This window comes from Mustela erminea, chromosome 7 (genome assembly GCF_009829155.1).
Source record: "Mustela erminea isolate mMusErm1 chromosome 7, mMusErm1.Pri, whole genome shotgun sequence".
NCBI classification, from domain to species: domain Eukaryota; kingdom Metazoa; phylum Chordata; class Mammalia; order Carnivora; family Mustelidae; genus Mustela; species Mustela erminea.
Window position 1 is genome coordinate 1,679,579 of NC_045620.1, and position 17,392 is coordinate 1,696,970.

Genomic DNA, 17,392 nt, shown 5'->3' on the forward strand with positions numbered 1-17,392 from the left:
GCCGTGGCTTGTGGCACTGTGATCCGAAACGTGGAAGTTTCTTGCTGGGTCCTGCATCTCATGTGCTCACCCTTCTCCTTCAAACACCCCCCAACAGTGTCCACTCCTAGCCATGCCCTGATTGGACCCAAATCGGGCTCACTGGCCTCGTCTGGAGCTCTAGACTGTCTGGCTGAGGTCCCGTGGGTCCCTGTGGGGGTGTCCACAGGCAGGGCTGGCAAGACAGCCAGAGCCAAGCCGAGATCTCCACACGCCCGGGGCGGGGCTGGGACGGCCGCACACTGCTTCATCTTCCTTCTGCTCCTGCCCTCTGTCTGTCCTCAAACCCCGGCTCTTCCTAATCTGATCAAGGGGGCCTTCTTGGGGCTGCTGTCCTCTCCCTGGCAAGGCTGGCCTTGACCTCTTGCCGTGAGGGTGGGCTTTGGATTGATGGCTGAACGGACCATGTGGCCGTGGCTTCGTGAGGTGTCCTGGGGTCTCATGTGCATCTGGGCAGCTCCCTGTGTCCCCTGGGCCAGTCAGCAGGAGCCAGCCTCCAGGGCCCTGAGGTTGGGCTTTCACCTCAGGGTGGAGTCAAGGCCGCGGGGGGCTGTGCCCCTGTGCCCCTGTGCCCTGACGGGTCTGAATGCCCCTCCTGGGGCAGGGGCAGCAGCCTCCGTCCGGTGAAGTGACCCTCGAGAAGGCCTCAGGGTCTCCAGGGAAGGCGCCTCCTGGCCTCCCTGAGGGCCCAGCTGGCCATTGTGGTTACACCGTGCCTGTGGGATGACCAGGATCTGGGGGTAGGAGGGTGTCCTTCTGCAGGCCTCCTCTGGGGCTCTGACGATAGGAGTTCGTGCCCTCCTGCCCCCCACGGCCTGTCTCAGCCCTGAAGCAGTTGCCTAATTATGCATGTAATTAGCTGCTCGGCACTCACAAAATTAGCAAGTGACTAATTGTGCCTGTAATTATCAACTGCACCCGTAATTAACCGTGTGAGTGACTTTTTGTTACGTACGTTATTGTGGATGCAAATGTGCTCCTAATAGAAGTCTGGGGTCGTAGTCCGTGGGGAGAGGCAGTTGGAAGACCCGGCTTCGCCAGGGCCGGGGGTGCAGGGAGCACCTGACTTGAGGCTCGCTTGGGCCTGACCGTGCCACGTCGCAGCTGGGCCGGACGGCAGCCACGGACTTCTAAGGACTTTGAACCGTTTACACCCGCGGCACGCCGGCCTTCGTCGCTCGGTTCCCTGCGCCTCCCACACCCCAGAGGCTGCCCTGCTAGGGCTCATGGCTGTGCTCCCAGAGCCCAGAATGGCATCTGGGACAAAGCAGGGGCTCCAGAGAGGCCGGGCGGACCGACAGGCCTCACTCTCGACATCACGCCCCCCGGGCACCCACCTGCCATCCGTGAGCCCTGGGGGCTTTGTGGGTGCACGGAGACACATAAGCCAGGGCAAGGCTGACTCTTTAAAAGGGGACTTTATTGACTCCCGGGGAGCAGTGCGCCAGGGCCCAGCTCCGCGCCGGCACACGACAACTCGGCAAAGCTGCTACTCACTTCGGAACCAAGACCGCCTGGCACGAAAGACACACGGAGGAAACATCGACGCGCTTCCCTTTTTTTCCTTTTTTTTTTTTTTTTTTTGGTACAAAATGATACAAACGACAATACAAAATAGTTGTGCTGTTGACGGTTACAAAAAAAGTCGGGACGTTTGCCTAACCGCACAATGCAAAGAGTTGCAGCCTGAACGCGTCATACTCCAGGACCTTTCCCCAAAACAACCACAGTCATGCGGGGGCTGTTACACAGTTTGTCCATTTTCAAAAAGAAACATGCAAAAAAAAAAAAAATCAGAATGGAAAAAGGAGAGGAAAGGAAAAGAAACGCGCTCCAATGATACACAGAGGTGGCCCCCGGGGGACGCGCTCCAATGATACACAGAGGTGGCCCCCGGGGGACGTGTCGCCCGAGCAGGACCTGTCTTTTGTGCCCCCCACACTGTGCGAGTGACGGTGCAGGATGCTCTGTGCCCCGGAGGCCGTGTTTGGGGTTTTTTGGTGCTCTCGGTAGCCTCGCCCACAGTTGAGACTCCGCTCCCCTAACCTCCCCCCTTGGAGAGCAGAGCTACCCTCTCAAAGGACCAGGTGTGTGGGCTGGTGCTCACCCCAGGGAAACCAAGGCATGTCGGGGACCTGACGTGTGGCCGTTACCCTGACTGTTCGGTGGCGGGGGGCCCAGCCCTTGGATGTGCTGAGGCACGGGAAAGGCAAGGAGCAGGTGTGAGGCCCAGACTGACATGGCGGTCCTCGGCTGGGGACCACGAGGCCGCATCCATGCTGCCCCGCCCCACGGCGTGGGGTTTCTCCTGTTCACAGAACGAAACTCCCTACAGAAACTAAGCTGTGCCCCAGCACTTTGCCAGCGAGGTCCCCGCTCACGGGGACGTGTGTCTACAAGCTATGTGAGAGAGGCGTTTGACACCGCCTGTGCATCTAGCTAACGCTAACTTCACCTCCGAATGGGGTTCCGAGTGGGTGTGGGAGGGCGTGGGAGCCCCATCTCTCTCTGGCCCCCAGGGACTGCTGGGGCGAAGGAGAGGGGCAGCTGTCTAGCTGTCTGGAAGCAGGGACAGGCACGAGAAGTCCCCCATCAGTGTCCCCCCCAGCCTCAGCCTGCATGGTTTAAGCAAAATGCACCAGGGTCCTGGCGGAGGTGTGGGGCAGGGGTGCGGGGTGAGGAGCCAGAGGGCGGCAGGGGAGACGGGCACTTGCATGGGGTTCTGCAGGATGGGTGTGCGGCAAGCCAGGTCCTAGGCTGGGTCTGGCACCTCTGTCCCCTCAGGCCCAGTGCCCTGGGGACCCAGGGGGCTTCGAAAATTCAGAGTCCACAGCTGCCTCCGCTCCCAGACCATGGTCGCACTTGGAAGTTCAATAGGAAGGTGGAGTTTGCAAACACGAAACAGAAGACTCCAGCTCACGCCCCACCAGCCCTGACCCTACCAGCAGTCCCTGGAATGGCCTGGCCCCAGATGCGGGGACGGCTCTCCTTGCCTGGCCCTGAGCCACCAGCACAGCACGACTTTGGACAGGGGTCCCAGCCCCTTCCCCTCGGTGGGCCAGCCACCCCCTGACGCGCAGGTGGCTGTCTACCAGGAGGGGCATCCTGCGTGTGACGTGGTGACCTCTTCCGTCCCTCCGGCCTGGCAGTCGGGGTGGGGTCAGGGTCAGAGCCTGCTACATGCCCGTCCTCAGGCCACAGGCCCCGCTCAGCTCTGGAAGAACCGTAGAGTCAGTGAGGAGTTCGGTCTGGGGAGGAGCCCTGACACCCAGTGGGGACACAGCCACGCCTACTACACACACACACCCACCCTCATGTACGCCTCTCGGGCCAAAGCTGTTTGGAAAACAGGGTGACCCTAGCTACGGGGACAGGCCTTAGGGTTAGGATTACATCAAATACCCCCAGACCGAGAGCACGAAGAGCCAGCTGAGCCCGGCCCTTCCCACCTCGCCAGGCTTTCGGGGCTTTTCCTGACGCAGGGCTCTGGGATGGGGCTCCAAGCCGCTTCCCCAAGGGCACTCCAATGCCAAGTCCTGCCCAGGGCCAGAACACCCCTCTTCCCCCTTCTTGGGGAGCCTGTGAACAGGCCAGAGCGGTCCCATACAGCAGGGTCTCCCCGGCGGGTCCCTGGGACACAGTGAGGGCTGTTCACCGTCCTGCGCGTCAGACCCCCGTGCAAAGGGCAGCTCCTTTCTGAGGGTCCGAGCAGCTGCTCGGTGCTGACCTGGGTCTCGAGAAGAGGAGAGACAGTTGTTTCAGGTGGGTGCGGTCTGGACGCATCTGAGGGACAGACGGCACAGCAGCGACAGGCGGTTTGGCCACCCGGAGCAGATCTTGGCTGTCCACGTCTGCTCACGAGCATCAGAGGCATCGGTCCAGGGGGAGGGCCCAGGAGAGCGGCTGCCAGTGGCCGGAGATGGCGGTGCGTGTTCCCAGCTCCCCTGCCATCCGCGGAGCCCTCAGGGCCACTGGGCCTTTGATGGGGGCTTCCAGGAGTCTGACCTTGAGGAGTTGGGGGGCTCACGTCAGGGTGTTTGAGGATGCTGGCTGGTTTGGGCTGTGGCTTCTTGGGACACCGTACTCTTCTGGACCAAAGCCAACAGGACCAGTGTGGCATCTGGGGTGACATTTGTCTCCAGGGGAGGCCTAATGGTTGACCAGGGGGGCCCGGGGGACAGCCAAGGGCAGAGATGGTGAGCATTAGGAAAGCCCCTGGGCACCGCCCCTCCCACCCCAGCTACCTGCACGTCAGGAGTCGGGGGACAGCCAAGAACTTGGTGAAAGCCACGTGCGCACTGTGCTGCCCTTGATAGGCCGACTGGGCTTGCCCCCGGGGAGCCTCCTGCAGCCGGGCCTCGGGCCTCCCTCCAGCCTTGGGGCCGCAGGCCCAGGAGACCCTGACTGTGTACAGTGAGCTCGCGGACTCAGAAGGCCTACTGGGATTTGGACCCCATTTTCTTTGTAAATTTAGTTAAGCAAATCACCCACTTTTTTTCTTAATTAAAAAAAAAAAAAAAAGCACGTTTTCCTCGATTCCTTAATTGGTGTCTTCAGAGCTGGGACTGGCTGAGGCTGGGGGCGCCCCGGACTGGGTCGGGGGGACGCATGTGGTCTGTCTGCTCGCTTTTCGTCACTCCTGAGTTTGAGGGAATCTGATACATGTACCAAAAGGCACTTTCTTTTTTTTTTTTTTTTTTTTTTTTTAAAAACAGTGCTTCTGTTCTAAGAAATTCAAGTTAAGACAGTGCCTCTCGCTGTCCTTCGGTGCCGGTCAGCTACTGTGGTGGGCGGCGCGCCGCGGGGCGAGACGTGTTCATGCCAGACAGCTCACTGTTGGGGGGGCTGGGGCGGGGAGGGACCCCCTAACACACCACTAAAGGACACGTCCGCGGGGAGTCGGGAAGCCCGGCGCCCCCCGCGGGCCGCTCCGCGGGGTCAGTCCTCGCCGCCCCCGTACATGTCCGCCAGCTTCTTGAACCTGGGCCCCCACTGGTTCAGGTAGTCGTAGTCTTGGTCCCCGGAGCTGGACGAGTTCAGGGAGCTGACGGAGCCCGCCGTAGAGCCGCTCCCTTCATAGTCGAAGACCAGCAGGGAGTCGTAGGGGGGTGCTGTGGGGTCATTGTCCGCGGCTCGGAGTCCCTGGGGTCACAGAGACACAGCGTTAGGGTGGAGAACGTGCCTTCTCGGCCCAGGGCCTGACGGAATGCAGCTTGGAGGGGTGCCCAGGAGCGGAGTTGGGGAAGCAGGCCAGGAAGGTATCGTATTGAGCCTTGCATACAGAAGGTGGTCAGTAAGTGCTCCCGTGTTTAACGGAGGGGCCCCTCGGAGAGCCGAGGAGGGCTGGGGTTTATGGAAAGGGCCACCTGTTGAAGGCAGCTAACACAGATGCTGGCACTGCCAGGCCAGTGCCATGAGGAGGGCGGGCTGAGGGGGGCGGGGCTAGGTGCAGCCCCTCCTAAGGGGGCAGAGTCCCTGTCACTGCGGCACAGAACGGGAGTCTGAGGTGGGCAGAAGCCAGATCTCCAGCATTCACTATCCGCATGAACAAAACTGGGGGGCGCGGCAGGTGTTGCTGGAGGCCCCTCTCACCCCCGCCCCCCGTGCGGCCTGGCCCGCCCTCCCGCCCTCCGCGCCCCTGCCTGCTCTGCCCCAGGAGGGTCCCTGCGACCGTGGCGCAGTGAGCGCATCCTGCCCCTGCGCCTGGGGGGCGTGCGTTCCTGCCCTCTCTGGGCGGTCCGCGAGGGTGCGAGCGGTGGCCAGGGTGCCCACGGCGGTCCCTGGCAGCAGGACGCGCGTTGCCGCCCAACCCCGCCCTGAGAAGGGGCGCCCTTGCCGCCCGGGGTGGGCATGGCTCGCTTTTCTCGAAGCCGTATTGAAAACCGGCCTTCGACTCGCGACCGAGTAGGCGTGCGTCCGGGCTTCGACTTCGGTGCAGCCCGGGGGAAGCGCTGTGTCAGCCATTCAGCTCCTGCGCCCTCGTGGAGCTTTGACCTGCGGCCCGGGGGCCAGTGTCGCCGAGTCTCCCTGGTCTCCGCCGGACCCGGGGCTCTACCTGCTCGCGTCAGTCCCCTTCAAGTTAGCTTTGCACGCAGTGGGGGCGTGCGTTAGAGACCCGGTAGGGACCCGGATCTCGGGGTGTGGCCGCACCGTGGGCTCGGCAGGGGGGTGGGGGGTGGGGGGGGCGTGGCGTGGCCGCACCGCCTTGGTCCCCAGCTCGGGCCTGGAGGGGCCTCCTCGTCACTGCCCGGCCGCCCCAGCGCGGTGCGGCCACGGGACCTCATTCTCTGCAGGGGGGGCCCTGCGCAGCCCGCCCGCCCCCGCCCCTGCGCGGGAGCACCCACCTCGTTGATGAAGTCCCCGATGTCCCCGGGGTGGGGCACCACAGGCCTGACGGGGTACTGGGGCTCGGCGCCCACGGGCCGCTCATCCACACGCCGCACGCCGGGCGCCTTGCTCAGCACGTGCTCCATGGCCTCCGGCTGCTGCAGTTGGCTGAGGTCATAGTCCTGGGGGGCGGCCGGGCAGGAGGGGAGCAGGGGTGTCCTATTGTGATCGGGCGCCCAGTGTGCCCGGCATCCTGGCCCGTCACCTGGTCCGCCCTACCCTGATTCGTCCCCGTCAGCTCGGCTGCGAGGCTCGTGTGGGGTCTGTGCCCCGCCGCCCTCGCCAGTCTGATGCCCCCCGGCATGCCCCGGCTCCCACGGTGCGCGTGTTCCTGGGAGCGCCCGCCCCTCTGTCTTCAGGGGGCACGGAGCCTTAGCGGGGTCAGGCACTGCCGCGAGTCCCCTGACGGCCAGCGCGGACCTGGCGTCCAGCCAGGCAGCCCCCTGGATTCACCCTCCCGGTGCGCCGTGCGTGGCTGCCGGGTCACCCAGCAGCCCCTGCTGGGGCTGAGTTCCGCGGCGGGCGGGAGAGAGGCCGCCCCGGGCCAGCGCGGCGGACGCGGGTGCAGGGCCTCACCTGGTCCTCCTCACCGCCTCCTTCCTCGTCGTACTTGAGGATGTTGTCGCGGACGTCGTCCTCGGGGTCGATGAGCAGCTGCTTGGTGTGGCGTTCCTTCTCCCTGCGCTTCATCCACACGACGAACAGCAGGACCATGGCTGCGGGGGCAGGGCCACGCGGTGAGCAGGGTGCGCATGCGCGTGGGGGCAGGGGCGCATACCCGCGGCCGGGCGGGACTCACTGAGCAGGATGACGATGCAGATGAGGATGGCCACGATGGCGCTGGTGCCCAGACCCGCCGCGGCCACGGCGCCGACGGTGGTGCAGTCCCCGTTCTCGTCACACGGGCACACCTTGACCTTGATGATGGACGTGTTGGACAGCGGGGGGTTTCCAGAGTCGGTGACGATGATGGGGACATCGTACACGCCAGCCTCCAGGTACAGGACGCGCAAGCTCAGCTGGGCATAGTCACCTGGCCCAGAGTGAAAGGACAGGCTTTGTTCAGTCTACAACTAGCACTCCGTTACAGCAAGGCATCCGAAGGGAGAGACAGAGTCTGACAGCATGACAGTCTATACTTCTTTGGTTCATGCACACACATGTGCGCACACGCACACTCACGTTCGAGCACTCCACAGAGTGAAAAGACATTGGCAATTCAAGGAAAGAGCAATTGCAACTTGCTGGATGAAATCATTTCCTTATTATATAAAGAGTTCTACTAAATCAATTAGAAAAAAAGAAAAACCTTCCCAAAGAAAAATAGGCAAAGTGCTCTCTTGTATTCCCAGAGAAACTAGAAACTGGCGTGACCTTTCTAGATGCAACCTCACAATGCTAGAAAACTTCAGGAGTTGGATGCCCTTTTATACAAAAAGGCCGCATCTAGGGAAGTACCCTGAGGAAAGACATCGGTTGGGGTCCCATCAGTCAGTGGCCAGGGCAAGAAGCAGTCAGAGACAGGAGTGGCTGTTGATGGCTGTGCTCGTTCTGACAGTGGGACCAGGCTGCCTTCATAGTACCCTCCAGGGATGGACTGGCACATGGCCAGGGGTCCCAGCCTCATGGGACCCCATGGGGGGAAAGGGCCCCGTCTCCACAGCTCACTCTTCCATGGGCCATGGGCCCCCTCGAGGTGCGGCACCCCAGGCGTGTCCCGTTCTCCTGGAGCGTGAGGCAGACTCACCATTTAATCGGGTGATGGTCCAGTTCTTCCGCACGGCAGCTGGGACAAAAGGCAGCTCGAAGACATAGGGGCCGATGTTGGGGTCAACATCAGCATCGGCGGCTGTGATGTTGATGGCGTTCAGGCTGGGCTTCTCACAGATCTGTGCCTCCTTGGGCAGCAGCTCCGGGGCATTGTCGTTGATGTCAATGAGATAGATCTGGAGGGTCCCGGTGCCGCTGGCCGGGGGGATCCCTGTGGGACAGACACAGGGTGATCCTAAAGAAGCGGCTCCCCCACGACCTCAAGCACATGATGATGCACATTGGGTGAAGACCCAGCCCCAGTGCCCTGCCCAGGGACACCCCCCAGCCCCACCAAGCCCGATACCCGCAGCTAGACGCCCTCAATCAGGGCATCGTCGGGGGGAGTGCAGGAGCCCAGTAGCCAGCACCCCATTCTGCTGCCCTCTGTGCTTTCTGCTGCTTTGGCCATGGGTTCATTTAAAATCACTCTCTAATCCAGCAGCTCCCCTCCAGCCGGGGCCGGTGCACCTCCTGGCCAGCCTTCAGGACCGGGCTTTAGCAGACCCCGTAGGTCGGGGAAGACAGGAGGGAGGCAGGCGGTGGTTACCAGGCCCTGGCTTTCTCTTGCTATGGATGAACTTTGTGCAAGTGTTCTTGGCATTCTTGTTTCTTGCTCCTGGAGCCTGAGGGCACCGCTGTCCTAGAACCCGCCACAGCAGACCGCCGAAGTCTACCTCGGGACTGTTGCGCATGCCGCTTCCTAACTCTGGGACTCCCCTGCTGCCCCTTCTTCCCTTGGCGTGTTCCTTCTGGTTCCAAGGTCAGTGCTTCACAGCCAGGAGCACAGCTATAAGCCCAGCCCCTCCCTCCCACACCCTGTTCTGTTTTCTTCCAGAACGTACTCCCTAAAATTATCTGGTTGACTTGTTTCTCGTTCATCTCACCGGGGCAAGAGACTGCTGAGTTGTCCCTCAATATCCATTTCCCCCTTTGTCCTTAATAGAAGAAGCAGAGCCCCAGATTTTATCTGGGATCATGACCGCCCAGCTGTTAGACTACATTTCTCAACAAGCGTTGCGGTGCAGTGCGGTTTCATGGCTAAGTTCTTTGTCAGCTGGGGTGGACGTTCTTAGAAGGGCAGGAACATGTCCCTGCCTTCCTTGCTCTTCTTCCTGTTTGCCAGAATGTGGTCGTGATGACTGGAGCAACAGCAGCCATTTTGGGCCATGCCATAACTCGTGGCCAGAATGAGCCTGGTTTCTCAAACCTGACCCTAGCCCCCCAGGGCTGCCTGTCTCCAGTCTTCTTTTATGTGGGAGAAAATAAGCTGCAATTGTGTTGAAATTTCTATCACTGTTACACAGCTGAACCTAGTTTTAGCTGACACACAGAACCTGGGGACGTCAGCCTTCCAAGGGAGGGACTTTTGTCGGGTGTGTCTACTGATGGGTGGTGCCTGGCACAGAGCAGCTCAGCAGTAGTGAGAGCAGGGGCAGTGTGCTGACTTGGGCCAGGCCCCACTCCCCATCCTTTTGAGGACCCTGGATCACTTAATTCTCACAGCTCTGGGGGAGGGGGTAGGGTTGTCTCCGCTCAACGGAGGAGGAAACTGAGGCACAGAGCAGTCAGATCTCTTCCCACCACTAAGTGGTGCTGGGACTTATCCCTGGTTCTAGACCCTTCTCCCTCACTCCCTCTCCCCTCCTGTGCAGAGTTGGCTGGGTATTTGGGGCTATGGGCCTCACCAGCTTCTGAGTGCCCTGGGTCCAGGGAGGGGTGGCCTCAGGGCCTGGAGTCCTAGCACCCATTTGTGGAGATGCTGTCCACACCCCTTGGAAGGTCCAGTGCTCATGACTCCTCTTTCTGCCCCATGTGGCCCCACTACGGCCACCTCTGCCCGGATCTCCTCACCCCTGCTTGGCTCACTGTCACCCCCGCAGCCCCAGCCTCCTTAGGGCTCCTCATTCTGGCTCGGGGGCCTCACCTCCCCCTCTCCAAGCTCCCAGGGCTTGTGCTGCTGGTGTGTGGCTTCCACGGTGCCTGCCCAGTCTCTGGGGCCCCTCATGTCCCCTCCGACCCCCAGCTCTGACAGAGGGCTGCAGGGGTCACGGGTGGGCAGAGCCACAGGGGGCGGCGTCCCAGGGGCTGCTTAGGGGAAGCCCCCGCCGCAGTGTGTGGTCAGCGTGACTGGGCTGCTCGGGCAACACGCGGATGAGGTCGGCTGCCCTCCGTTCACCAGGTGGGGAGCTGAGAAGCGGCTCGGGTCTCGTTCAGCCGAGACAGGGCTGGACCAAAGTCACGCCGCCTCTGCCACCCTGGCTCCCTGGCACCCACGGGGAGCGCCATGCATGAGCGAAGGGGCGTGGCTTGGCACCCGCACATGAGCCTAGTGGTCAGGCAGCGGCTGTGCTCGGATGCCTCCGGAGAGGGCGCTGCGGGGCACGCTGAGGGACGGTAGGACAGGGCTCCGCGCGCCTGCGTGGTGCCCGCCTCCCCGCTTCCCTCCTCCGGCTTCTCCGGCTGGGGGCCGGCCTCCCTCTGTCTCCCGGCCAAGGAGCCCAGGCTCGGGCGCGCCCCCAGCCGTAGCCCCCCGGGGCCCGGGCGCACCGTTGTCAGCCGCCAGGAAGGTGGCCTCGTACACGTTGTTTTTGATGTACAGGGACTCGCGGTCGAGGACGGCGGCCGTGGTGATCTGACCATTGGTGGTGTTAATGTGCAGCCAGTTCGCTGGGTCCGACAGCTTGGAGTATCTGAGGAGGGCGGAGGTGAGGCGGTGAGGGGACAGTGGCCCCGAGCCTCTAGCCCCACCTGCTGTGGGGCGCCCGCCTGGACATGGGGAGGTCTCCCTGCCCATGCGACCCTCACAAGGACCCCAGGAGGCAGACGCCCCCTCACTCCCTCTGCAGACGGGGAGACTGAGGGGCGGAAGGGGTAGGTGGCCTGCAGTGTCACAGCTGGTGAGCAGCCAGGTCAGAGCCAGCCTGACTCGAGAGACGGCTGCAGGTGCTGGAGGGTCTTCCACCTTCTTGGGCGGCGACCACGCAATGCTCGTGGCTGGCTGGGGGCCGGCGGCATCGCCTGGACCGCCTGGATCCCGCGGGACGGGGGTTCCGGCCGTCCCCAGGACTGGGGCTCCTGGGGTTCCCTGCCTGGAGGGACAACACAGGTCGGGCACTTCCTGGGGTGCAGGTGTCACCGGGCAGGATGGGACTCCTCTGCGTGGGAAGCAAGGGAGCCCAAGGGTGGGAGGGAGCCCCTTCCTGCGGCCCCAGGCCGGACCCACCGCACAGCCTGCTGCATGAACCGGTCAGGGTCCGCCGCCGAAAACGTGGTCAGCACCGTGCCGGCGGGCACACCTTCCTCCAGGCGGATCAGCTTGTGGTTAGAGGGGAAGTAGGGTGCCTCATTGATGTCCATGACGGAGATGGTCACCCCGGCCGTGGACTGGAAGGACATCTGGACCCCGCCAGCCAGGGGCGCCTGGTTGGACACCATCACGGTCAGCATGAATGCTCTGTTCAGCTCGTAGTCGACTGCCTGGAATGAGAGAGGCCCGCAGGGGTGAGTGGGCGGGGTGGGCTCGGAGGCAGAAACCATGCGTGGGTCACCGGGTCGGCGCCCCCTCCTCCCATGATGCTGGTCCCAAGGGAAGCTGCCTCCAGCCTCCCTTGTCTCTGGCTTCCCATGGGACTTGCCAATGGGAGGAGAGTTTGGGGTAAAGGACCCTCCCGTGCCTTCCCATCGTGTCCTGGTAGGGCCATAGCTGGGCTCCTGGGGCTCCAGCCCCCAGGGGGTGGCACCCCTCCCCAGTGCCAGCTCTCAGCAGGTGCTGCTCCTTCCAGGCTGGTGAGGTCAAGGCCCCATGGCTATTTGTCTAAGAGCCCCTTGCTGGGTGCAGCGGGCAGTCTCTTCTGTTGTTCTGACCCCCCCAGTTTTTGGTTTGCCACAGCAGCCCCGGGGCTCTCCCTCACCAACTCTGTGGCTTCTCTTCCCTCTGCACGTGGCTCCTGCAAGAACACGATTCCCAGTTACACCATTTTGGGGCTCCAGGACCGTGACTGACAAATGCTAGAAGGGGTCTGCGGTCTACCGTAACTCCCAGGAAAAGAACGGCTTTAGGTGACCAGGGCTCAGTGCTTAGATGGTGGGTCCTGATGCGATTGAGTTTAAGGACAAGAATCAATGCAAAGGAATCTTCAGCTCACTTGGCCTTCTCCCTGTGGGTAGTGATTTGGGGTTTGTTACTTTTTAAAGCTTTTTAGGTATAACGTAGGGTAAAGTAAATAAACACGTGTAGTGGTTAGGAAGTAAGATTTTCAGTGTTAGAAGCACAAGTATGAAGTCATCAGAGGGAAGTAAAACCCTCCGGAGTTAAATCTGAAATGAATGACCCTCTGAATCGGCAGAAGTGATGGAGATGGTCAGGGTGGGCCCGTGCTGGGCCGTGCGGCTTCCCGGCTCTGCCCCCGAGAAGACAAGGCTCACCAACAGTGAGCAGCGAGCACCTCTGGGGCCTGGATGCCGGTTTCTAAGGACCCGTCCTCACTGGAGAGACGGCCTGCAAACACATCTAGGTCCAAAGGTCTGGACTCTGTGACTGTGTCACCTTCTGCGGCGGGACTTTGTGGACTGATGAAGCTAGGGGTCTTGCAGTGGGAGCCCCCAGGTGGCCTGACGTAGCATCCGAGGGTGTTTCCAAGGGGCGCTGGGGTCCTTTGGCAAGGCAGCAGGCAGCGTGGGGACCAAGGCAAAGACGGCTCTGGCTCTGAGGACGGAGGACCGGCCAACGGAGTCAGGACGTGGCTCGCCAACCTGGAAAAAGCCAGCAATGGAAACACCAGAGCCCCGGGGGGCGGGGCACAGCCTTGCGCGCTCTCTGGTTTCAGCCCGTTGAAACGGACGGATTTTGGACTCCGACTTCCAGAAGTGCGAGAGGGTCATGGACTGTGTGAAGACACCCAGCTTGACGCGAGTGGTTACAGTAGCGCTGTAAGCAGAGAGTGACCGCGGACAGCTGCTGGCCTGAATGGACCATTAAAGGCAGCAAAAGAAGCTTCTGCCTTTCTCTTGGACTCTGCTTTAGTTTCCTGTTCCGATTTTGTGGCTTAGAGGGACACAAATTTGTCATCTTGCAGTTCTAGAGGTCAGAGGTAAAAAATCAGCATCCCGGGACCATCAGGTGTGGGTAGGGCTGGGTCCTCCTGGAGGCTCTGGGAGGCCCCTGTGCTCTTGGGCCCGCCTCCCCCTGCAGAGCGGCGGCCTGGTCCCTTGAAGGCCCTCTGTGACCTGTGCTTCTTCCCGACAGCTCCCAGGACCCTGACCTCCTGCCTCCCTCTCCCAGACACGCTGTGAGCGCAGGGCCACCCTGGATATCCCAGGGCGACCGCCTGTCTCAGAATGCTTACCTGACTCACACTTGCTAAGCGTGTGCCACACAATTCCAGCCAAGGAAGGACAGAATTTTAAAAGCACCATTCTGTACTCGCTAATGAAGACATTTACGTGCATAAGGGTCACCAGTAGACAACAAAACCGGATGGAGACTGGCGGCAGAGGGCACATTTGCAGGCACGAAGCATTGTACTCAGACTGCTGGCTGATCACAAGGGGGCAGAGTCAGTGACGGGAATGATGGGAACTTGCTGTCACCACCTGAGCCCACGGTCCTGGATGACCAGAGTGGGACAACCGGGCACCATGGACTTCCCAATGCGACCCAGTCCAGCCACAAGGCCCGTCCTCAAGGTCTAATCCCAGGTTACAGAAACTGTGGGAGAGCAAGGAACAGATTTACCAGGTGGAAGGCATTGGACAGTCCGGCACATGGGGCCTCCCGTTGGCCAGCTGACCTGTGTCTGTGACAGGTCAACACTGGGCGGAATGTTCTAGATTATGAGAGAGTCAAGAGGTGTTGCAACCAACTGCATGATCCCTCTTCGGATCCGGATCCGAAGAACCACGGCAAAGAGAGACTTTGAGGAAAGTTAAAGGACACAGAACAGACTCGCATCCGAGGATACGGAGGGCGGACGGCTGCTTTCGTCAAGGGTGTGACACTGTGACAGGCGCACGTACGGAGGCCAAACATATTACTGAGGGGGACACATCCGACTTACATAGAGATGCGCGGTCATGAGGTCTGGGAGTTGAAAACCTCTTTCAGCAAAAATGGAGATGAGATGGGCCGGAACAAGCTAACAGCTCAGACTGCGGTGTGGACAGGACCCTCCCCTCTGTCTGCTGGGCACCCGGAGGTGCTCAGGATGCACACAACAGCGTGTTTGTGCTTGGAGAGGAGCTGATCTGCGGGGTCGGGAGCCCGTGCCTGCAGCCGGTAGCGCCTCTCCCCACCAACCCGAACCCCAGCCTCCTCAGGGTCCCCCAGCTGCTCGGCGTTTGGCTTGGGTGAGCATTAAAGACCTTACAGCGGGTGCTTTGACCCTTTGCCTTCTCAGCGCGGCTACAGACGAGGCATTAAGTACGAGGCGAAGGGCTTTATGATGACAGGGGATGGGCCCGGGGGTTCACGGAAGCCCGATGCCAGCCCGACAGGAGGGTCTGCAGGCCGATGCCCTCCGGAGATCGGGGTTCCGGGCTGACCCCGTCATCCTCTCCGGGCGTGATCTCCTTGTCCGCCCGAGTACGAGGGGTTCCTGAAGGCCCCCTGGAGTCCTGCCATGAGATGCCACGTCCTTCTGTGGCACACGCCTTGTCGTGCTGATGTCTTCCCCTGCCCTGACAGCCCCTTGAGGAGGGGGCTGCCTGCCCCTTATATCAGTGCGGTGCCGCTGGGGGTCCGCCTGAGGGAGGCACCCCCCTTGGCCATCCCTATTGCTCCTCCCCCGGCACGAGGCCCGGTGCTGCTCAGGTGCGTGTGCGGCAGGGACTTGTGCCCACAGATGCTGCCCAGGCTGGACCCTCAGGGGCCCAAGCGGGCAGCCCGTCTGAGGAGGCACCCACTGTGGGCTGACTTGGCAGCCTGTGCCTGAAGGACAACGCCCGGGGCTTCAGGCCGCACACGGGGGGCCCCTCCCACAGGGGTGGGCGTGGTTCCGCCATCCTGGGCACAGATGTCGCCGCATCAGCCCCTGCGCCCACGCTGTATCCAGGTCCCCACAAAACCAAACAGCTGCCAATGCCACCAGCCCCTCCTCCCGGACCCTCAGAGAGTCGTCTGGGGACGGGGCTCCTCCATTTCAGTGGACAGTTTCATGGAACCGTGGTGGTTTTCCTCCGCACAAAGCACCCGAGGGAAGTAATCGCTTCCCTGTTCGTAGGTTCATGTCCCCGGGGGACACGGAATAATGTCGCGTGTTGTGCATTGAGATTGTGTCACCCGTCCGAGTGAGAATGCCTTCCAGAGAGACTATTACGGCCAATAAACGTCCACAGGAGGGTGAAATAAAACACATTTGTAATGGAGAAATCGATAGGTAATTTGGCCCACCAGTTTCAGTTAGAGCGGCCGCATATGCTGCCCGGTCTCTGCCAGGCCCCTCCCCAGACGCGGCAAGGACCCTCCGTGAAAAGGCGAGGGGCTGGTGTGCGGCCTCTGGAGAGCGGGGGCGGGGGCAGGCCGTGCGGGGCAGGGCGGGGCGGGGGGCGCGGAGGGACGGATGAGCTCCCCTGCACGGCTGCCTCGGGGCTGTTACAGCAGGACGGCAGGGGCTGGGCTGGTGGGGGTCTGCCTCTGGCCCGCCTGTTCCCTGGGGCTCCTGCCAGCGCATCCCCCCGCCCCGCCCATCCTGGGGCTGGAGCTTGCCATCTGGTGCCAAAGAGGCTGCTGGCTTCGAGGCTGTGTTCCAGGTGTGCGGCAGGAGAAAGGGCCTGGGGTTGGTCTGAGCCTGGAAGAGGTGGTGTTGTCGTGGCTGGAGGCGGGGGAGGCTGGGGAGGTGGCAGAGGGGCTCCGAGGAGGCTGGGCACGGAGCCCGTGCCCACTGGGGCCGGCGGTCTGACAGCAGAGTGACCGTGCCCTAGCTTGGCTAGAGCCTGAGAGGTGGCAGGCCAGTATGGGGGGCAGGATGGAGCTCGGGGGCGCGGGGGGCAGGGTAGGGGTCAGGAAGACCCGCCCGAGGTGACTGGGCACTGCCTTTGACCGACAATGCAGCCAGGATCCGTGCGAGGTAGCCGAGGGCCTGGCTGACCACACACACGTCTACCCGGTGTCTCGTCCACCGTCCGAGCAGTGGAGGCCGCGGACCAGGAGTCCCTCCACCTGGGGGCAGGGGCTGGAAGCAGCAGCAGGCTGTGTGATGACGGGAAGCCTGGGGCAGTGGCGGGCCCGGTGGCACAGCGTGAACACGGCAGGTGGCCCGACTCCTCTGGGGGTCCCGCGGACCCTGGTGGGACTGAAGGGACCTTCCTCGCACCCTGGGGAGCCCGTGGGAGTACGGCCGTCCTGTATCCACGGTGACGATGTTCACAGTGAGGACAGGAGCTGCTTCTGTCAGCTCCGCTGTCACCATGGCCGGGTGCTGCACCAGATCGCTAGCCAGGGCCCGCTATAATGTCAGCGACAGCCCCGCATCTGGGGCACAGAGAGGGCGACGGGCCCATGCCAGGGGTAAGCGAGGGAAGAGCCACCCCGGGAACCCAAGAACATAGGCCTCCCGCCCCAGCCGGGAGCAGACTCCCCCAACCGCCTCACACCTCCCATGCCCCTTCCTGCCCCCCGCTGCAAGGTAATGTCTGAAAACACCGTGTCTCCACCAGGGGAGTGAAAATAACCCGAAATGCCGTCTAAGACGAAGCATCTTGCCTTACACAGACTTTAAGTGCGGAGTTCAGAGAAAAGCCCCGTGTGGAATACCAAGGAGAAAAGGGAACACGGAGCCGTGTGGCCCGGCTGCTGAGTGTGGCTGGGACACGGGGCCCAGTCTCCGCGGGACAGCCCGGCCGCCCATGCTCCCAGTGCTCGGGGTTCCAGCGCGTGTGGGGTGGGATTCATCTGTGACATGGGACAAGCGCGTGTCTCCACCGCCACGCTGGAGAGGTGGGAGTCCCCCAGCCCTCTCCCTGCCCCTCCTCATCACACCCCTGTTCCCAGCTCGTTTCTCGAGATTCGTCTATAGTCGCGACACCGAGTGCTGGATAAAGGCCATATGGGGAAGGAGAGATAACGGCCTCCGCTGCTTAGGAAAGCAAAGAGGGGTCTTCAGTTTCAGAGAGCTAAGACCTGCCGTGCGCTGCGAAGACGCACTCCTTCCTGGCTGAG

The 17,392-nt window shown here is 62.1% G+C and overlaps 1 protein-coding gene across 1 annotated transcript in view; it reads right to left on the reverse strand.

Annotated features, from left to right (window-relative positions):
- Window positions 1-1,444: 1,444 nt before the first annotated feature.
- The window catches only part of CDH4 (cadherin 4), a 502,292-nt gene continuing 486,344 nt past the window's right edge, over window positions 1,445-17,392 (reverse strand). The window contains exons 10-16 of the mRNA XM_032350165.1: window positions 11,462-11,715; window positions 10,786-10,928; window positions 8,174-8,407; window positions 7,226-7,459; window positions 7,003-7,142; window positions 6,384-6,548; window positions 1,445-5,181 (exon numbers count right to left, since the gene is read on the reverse strand). Coding sequence (XP_032206056.1) covers window positions 4,978-5,181; window positions 6,384-6,548; window positions 7,003-7,142; window positions 7,226-7,459; window positions 8,174-8,407; window positions 10,786-10,928; window positions 11,462-11,715 — 1,374 coding nt within the window. The 3' untranslated portion in view covers window positions 1,445-4,977. The remainder of the gene's footprint in view (window positions 5,182-6,383; window positions 6,549-7,002; window positions 7,143-7,225; window positions 7,460-8,173; window positions 8,408-10,785; window positions 10,929-11,461; window positions 11,716-17,392) is intronic.